This window comes from Monopterus albus, unplaced genomic scaffold, assembly GCF_001952655.1.
Source record: "Monopterus albus unplaced genomic scaffold, M_albus_1.0 scaffold290.1, whole genome shotgun sequence".
NCBI classification, from domain to species: Eukaryota; Metazoa; Chordata; class Actinopteri; order Synbranchiformes; family Synbranchidae; genus Monopterus; species Monopterus albus.
In genome coordinates this window covers 253,302-260,033 of record NW_018128170.1, presented here as the reverse complement: position 1 = coordinate 260,033, position 6,732 = coordinate 253,302, and the positions used below count along the sequence as shown (strand labels likewise).

Here is a 6,732-nt window from a genome sequence, read left to right as displayed (position 1 = left end):
ACAGCGTACAAGTAGCTTAACTCTTATCAATCACCACAGCAGTTTTATATGTAAATCCTGAAGTAATTTGGTTTGTTTTAGAGAGTTAATATTGAGGCTGCTAAGACAAGACAGGGGAGCCTGCCAGCACATGATGAATGGTGTCATTTACTTTCAGCTTGACCATTCTGAGAAAAACACTGACTCACTCAGCCTGTGGTCTCCTGTGCATCTGTTCTAAAAGTCACAAGATCATACTTTCACTCCATGGTCTCATATTTGCATTTCGGGTTCATAGTGCTCTTGTTTGTCAAGTCTTCAGGTTTATTCACAAATGCAGGTAAAGACAGAATTGGCAGTTTCCCCCCCTGAAATTCAGCAGCCTATAGTATTTGAAGTCTGTTGTTTATTACAAAAGTGTGGTCTGGTTTTCCTCCCTTAGCGTACACTTTTTAGCCAGACATAAACAGAACAGTGTTGACATGAACAGCTAGCGAAAGAACTGACCATCTGATTCCTTTAGTGCTGTGAACAGTGAAACACAATAACCCAAAACTGAAATGAATCTGGTTTGTCTGACAAAGTTGATCAAACATCATGTTTCCAGTAAGTTAAGAGATACCAGTGCTGAAATTGCAGCTTCAATTCATCTTGTATTTGTCCTTAGTTGAAGGAAACCCCGGTCACATTTTTTCAGTTTTCTTTGTTCGTTTCTTATAAGATTTATTCACAGACAGAAGAAAAAAAAAATCACAGTTACCGGGATTTGTGCAATATTTGATCTTAACTGTCATGTTGTTGACCAAACTGTATATTGTATAAACAAGTGACAAGTTGTTTGAAAGCAACAAAATCACCAATGTCTTCCATTAAGATATGTATAGAATCATGTGCATTAGCTTATTTAGTGGGACTGTGGTGCCAACATTATATTAGCCATGCATGACCAGTAGTGATGCTTGCTTCATGAAGACAAGTGAAATCAATTTCTACACAAAGTTAAAGCTCAAAACGGTTTCACTAAAACTAAAGGGTGGTAGACCGATGTGCCAAGCCTTTGAATACACAACATTTAAACACAGCTGTGCCCTAAAATCTTAGATTAATGCAAGATTTGCTTTTTGTTGCATGTCTAGGTTGTGTAATGAAAATGCATTTGGAGTATGACAGTCAGGGTTTGCAGTTAAAGCATTGATTCAAGCTGTTTTACATATACAGTGTGCTCACTGCAAGTTAGTGCTTTCTAAAACAAATGCTGTATTCTGGACAAAAATGCTTAAAAGATGTCCTAAAAATGTATTCATGCCATTCCCAAGCACCAGAGGAATTAGGTTATTATTAAGCGACAGCCAAAACTCCCAAGGAATAATGTGATAATGACAGAAGTCTTTAGAGAGATGTTATATTAATGGTAGCATTTTAACCCTATTTAGATCCAGTTACTAGGAATCAGATGTAGCATTTTAGTCCTAGAATTTAGATCTCACCATGACATTGTACTGTACATAATACCTCATAGAGCATTATATTTTAAATCCATAAAATTGTATTTGATTAGTTTTAGAAGCAATAACCTACAATAATGCATGAGTTTAATGCCAGGGTGTAAGAACTGAAAGGATCCCCCCAGTATGCCTATGGTAGCTATCGATTATTACTTTTTTGGGAGTCGTATCAATTCTTGTAGCATTTTTACATTCACAAAACCTGCCCCTTCCTTTAGAAATACAAACTTTCAGTAATTCTGCTGCTGCAAATGACTTACTGAACAAACGTGACACTTGTTTGAAAAGCACTTTCTCTGTGTACTGACTTGCACCATCTTCATCAGCATCCTGTCTTGAATACTGTGTGCTAAAAACCCTGTAATGCTCTTTGTGGGGATTTATAATCACAATTTATAAGCAAATAGGCATCTAGCAACATGAATATATGGGTTTAAAAAATATGCATGATTTAACAGAATAATGAATGATATGTATTGCATGCAATAATCCAACTTTGTAATGTGAATGAGTGTAAATTAGGATATTGAAATGTTCATATCAGATGTTGTGATAAGGGACAGTTGACACTGCAGCAAGCATGCTGAAGTAGCTTTGACCATCAGCTGTGGTTTTCACAGACTGAACAGCACCAAAAAAGACATAACAGAGTAGTTTTCAGAGTTCTGCTGTCGCGCTCTGTTGCGTCAAACATGACCACAGCAGCACAGCGACAGTGTAGCTGAAAAACACTGACCAACCTTTGTTCCCATGAAGAAAAAAAAAAAAACTAAGCTTGGGTAAGAAGATTAGTGACATGACTTTGTTAACCAAGTTTTCCACTGCAGAGGTGGACTGTGTAGAAACTATGCACTCCAGAAGGAGGAAATGGGCATGCTTATTATGTGTGAGCCTCTTGTCTGGTTTTGTATTAACTAAAAAAATCTGTATCAGAAGTTCAGCAATAAAATGCAGCATGGTGCCAATTGGACGGCTGGGTGTTAATGTTTAATTAGTTTGCTGATATGGAGAGAATAACATGGAGGGCGGTGACAGATGTGAAACGTAATCGAATTTTATGGTTACAGCAATAGTTCAACAGTCACTTCCTTTCTGAAAATCAGTGAGTTGCTAGAGCTGGGAGGTGGTTAACTTAGCTTAGCATAAAGACTGGAAGCAGGGACAAAGCTGGCCTAGCTCTCAAGCCAAAATGTACCACAATGCCTCTAAAGATTACTAATTAACACCCTGTGTCTTGCTTGTAAGCAAAAGTAAATGTAAAAACAACAATGAAGTTCTAGAGGGAACTATTTATTTAAAAAAAAACTAACAAAAACACCACCATGTACCATCACAGATGAACTTAATAGAATCAGAGGTGTCTGTTGGCGGTACTAGATTAAGTCACAGGTTTCTTGTGTTGAATTTTCCACTTTAAGTATGTGTACATTAACGTGAATACATGTTAGAATCTTTTAAATCCAGATAACAAGCTAAGTGGCAATTGGAATTTTTTTAAATTTCTGCACCACAACATATACAATGAAAACACAAAGATTGAACAAAACAAATAAGGGATCAGTTTTCCAGCTGCAGGGATGTATACGAACATGTCAAAGCATTTAATGAAAACAAAACTGAAAAGAACAATAACATATAGAAATAGTATACAGGCAGGCAGCAGATTGAAAAACACAAGGTGCCTAATCCCAGGACCAGGTCTAGACTGCTCGTGCACGCTACTTGTCCTGTTCACTGGAAACACTCTTGTCGGTCAGTTTGCTGTTAACACGTGACATCTGATCCAGCTGCTCTTCAAACTGCTCTCTCACCTGCGGTGGAGGAAAGCAAGGAACAGATGTTCTATCAGTAAAAGGCATCTGTTTTTTAGCATCCATCATTCCCGCCTGCATTTTCTTTCCAGCTGTCCTTTGTCCATTTGATGTGGGAAAACATGAAGTCCAAATTCAAAGGCAACTGGATTGGCTGGTATGTTGATTGGCCACTCAGCCAAGAGCCTTCTACAGTCCTGCCGAGCTTTTATCTTAAGGTATTACGGTGGTGCCACCCACAGGTTCATGATCAAACTGTTTATCATCTATTTAATTAGATGTATGACCACAGGTCATGCCAAGTAAAACAACCTGTCACAGAACAAATGTTTATCATATGGCAGAGTACTGATATTCTCAGATTAAGAGATTATTATTTGAGTTAAAGAATGTCCTGAAGCGCTGCAGTTGTACATCCAGGTTCTAATCATAGTCATCACAGTAAATTAAATGTCATTGTTTCACCTCATTAATGCTTTCTCTGATGGGCTTCAGATTAAATGTGATTTTGGACGCTTTCACCATCGAGCTGCTGGTGAGGATGTAACTGCAGAGAAAAATGAGAAACGGGTGAAGTCAGTCACTTCAAACTGTCAAAACGTGCAGGTGTGGCTGTTTAATCTCTAACATGAGCATTAAGAAAATCAATTAATGCAGTGGACAACACTCACACAGCACTAGATCATTATAGCCTCTCCAGACAACATTCACCTGTACAGAATATGCTTGTTTACTCAGCAGAAGCTTACCAACTGAGGTTTGCTTTGTAGAGGAGAAAAAGAGAGCGAATTGTAGCCAAATGTGACGGAGCTGAATGAATAACTTTCCCCACAATGCAGCTGCAGCCGTGACATTTTAGAGAACTGAAGATGCTGAAAGTAAACAAGAGCAGTGACAACACATACTGTAGGCCTGTGACCATAACCTTTCAGTCATGTGCACAACTAATTGACTAAAACAAGCAAGTTACTTGATAACATTAAAACCTCTATATGTAGCTGATCCATATATTTTCCTTGCTGTTGGGAAGTACTGCCACATTCACTCACCAATTAGCCAGGTCCCCTTTATGTCCTGACTCCATTGCATCACTGATGACCACATCATCAGTTACTCCTGAACGGAAACAAGAAGCTCTGTCATCGTGTGTACATGTCCGGTAATGTAGGAAAATAGTCAAAACGGCAATATAGTCTGATACATCTTCTTGTGCTATGTTATGGATACACTTCCACTAATGGCACCGAATATCTCTGGTTTTATTGAGTGTTTTACTAAATTGTTTTAAAATATTTGAATTTGTTCATATACTTTATCATTTAAGCACCATGTTTTCCTTAGTTATGCTATATTGTAATAAATTACTGTAAGATTAGCATGCAGAAACAGATTTCTAACGACCAATTATAATGGCCCGTTTGATTTAACATATTATAAAACACTACAAAAGAAACAAACAAATCACAATTAAATAAATATAAAACTAAATCATAAAACCTTACCAAACAGCAGCAGACTTTCCTCAGCAAATGCATTTATAGAAAACATAACAACTTATGAAATACTATCACTGATGAAGACCATGAAATGTGGTGGAAAGCTCCAAAAGAATTAAGTGGAGGACCTTGAGTTAGGATTTTGCCAAAACAGTGCATGCTACAATACTTTCTAAAACTCTATTAACTAGTTTTTGTTTGACAAAGCATCAGCAGACTGCCACCTCAGCTCAACTAGTCCACACAACACACGGGCCTACATTTACAACAGGAATCATTTTAATATTTCCGGTCAACAATAATCGGGGAGAGATGAAGTGAACCTACTTAGACACATGATCGAGTCCATACGTTCAATGTGTACCTCCCCACAGATGCCGTAGGAGTCTCCCAGGACAGTGTTGCATTGCGCACAGTGGATAGTCATCTGCTGTTTGTGCTGTGCCTCTGCGGTCAGCTTCACATTGTTCATATGTCGAATTAAGACGCTTTCATCATACTCCATGTTGAAGACATTTGTCTTGCTTCCTTATTATGAATGAATTACCTGCTACCGCGAACTCGTCTCCTTCACTGTTGTTTACTGGCGGTTGGGGAACATTTTTTTACGTGCATTACCGCCACCTACTGTCTGGAGTGTGAATCAAAATGACTCGGCGTTAGGTATTACTTAAATAACGCAACGATTATATTAAAACTGCTACAACAATATACTTATCATCTCAGCGTTGCATTATCTTACATAAACTTACTAAGATCACTATTTTCAAAAATCTGAAGGTAGCCATGTATTAAATCTGAACTTCCATCCATTATTTATAACGCCTATCCGAATAAGGGTCATGGGAGCCAATCCCAGCTGACATTGGGCGAGAGCAGGTTACACCCCGGTCATGTCGCAGTCTATCGCAGGGCTGGGACTTAAAAACAGACAACCAGGGAGCCTGCATGTCTTTGCACCCGGAAAGAGGCACATGAGCCGGGTCGGCCGGGGCTTGAACCTGGAACCTCCTTGCTAATCACTGTTCCTTATCCTTATTTAGAGGCTGACTCATTTCCCGGAACTCTTGTGTGAGCTGGTATCCATACAAATGGTAAATTTAATCTCAACTTTCGGACTCTTATCAGAACATCGCGTCTACTTTGCGAATGGCCGTATTTCAAGGTGGCGAATGATGAACTGGAGTCCGAGCAAATCACAACTCTCACCTCTTCAACTCACTGTAAAGCCAATACAAATTTACTGTTGAATAGTGATGGGTCCGGCAACACCGATGCGTCGAGCTCGTAGAGCAAAACCCCGTGTCGGTGCGCGTATCGCTTTAATAATTACAAAACCAAGTAGAGTAACAACCCAGCATGCAACATTAATCGATAATATATTTACCAATGTTATGGATAGTAAAATGACAAGTGGATTACTCATAAATGATATTAGTGATTATCTACCAGTATTTGTGGTTTATGAGGGCCAGTATAGAAAAGAGAGGCCAAAAACAAATCTTTTCTATAGGAGGGTGACGAATGAACATGCTGTAAGGAGGCTAAAAGAGGATTTTATGGGGCAAAACTGGGAACCAGTTTACAGAGAGGAAGACTTAGATAAAGCATATGAGCAATTTTTAAATATATTCATGAACGTATATGACAGGAACTGTCCTCGTAAGCAGTATAAAAACAAGAGGAATTACAGTGGGAAACCGTCGATGAGTAAGGGATTACAGAATGCATGTAAAAAGAAGAATGTGTTATATAAGGAATTCATAAAGGACAGATCAAAGAAGGCGGAAGAAAAATATAAGTCATATAAGAACAAATGAATTGAGATTTTGAGGAGATGTAAGAAACTATATTACTCTAAAGTATTAGAGGATAATAAAAATAACATGAGAGGTACTTGGAATATATTAAATAAATTGATTAGAAACAGTTCCAGCAAGA

At 38.3% G+C, this 6,732-nt stretch overlaps 1 protein-coding gene across 1 annotated transcript; it reads right to left on the bottom strand.

Annotated features, from left to right (window-relative positions):
* Positions 1-6: 6 nt before the first annotated feature.
* Positions 7-5,440, bottom strand: oip5 (opa interacting protein 5). Its single transcript, XM_020622969.1, has 5 exons — positions 5,119-5,440; positions 4,345-4,411; positions 4,045-4,167; positions 3,761-3,842; positions 7-3,295 (listed from the first exon to the last, which is right to left on the bottom strand). The coding sequence occupies exons 1-5, from the start codon at positions 5,294-5,296 to the stop codon at positions 3,203-3,205; spliced, it is 543 nt and encodes a 180-aa protein (XP_020478625.1). The 5' UTR covers positions 5,297-5,440; the 3' UTR covers positions 7-3,202.
* Positions 5,441-6,732: the final 1,292 nt, after the last annotated feature.

What these genes read in the sequence shown, in the direction of transcription:
- oip5 (XM_020622969.1), bottom strand. Translation starts at nt 5,296, where the DNA reads ATGGAGTATGATGAAAGCGTCTTAATTCGACATATGAACAATGTGAAG. An exon ending in AAAGGGGACCTGGCTAATTG is followed by an intron (nt 4,168 to 4,344) that starts GTGAGTGAATGT and finishes GTTTACTTTCAG; the next exon opens with CATCTTCAGTTCTCTAAAAT. An exon ending in TCAGAGAAAGCATTAATGAG is followed by an intron (nt 3,296 to 3,760) that starts GTGAAACAATGA and finishes CCTCCACCGCAG; the next exon opens with GTGAGAGAGCAGTTTGAAGA.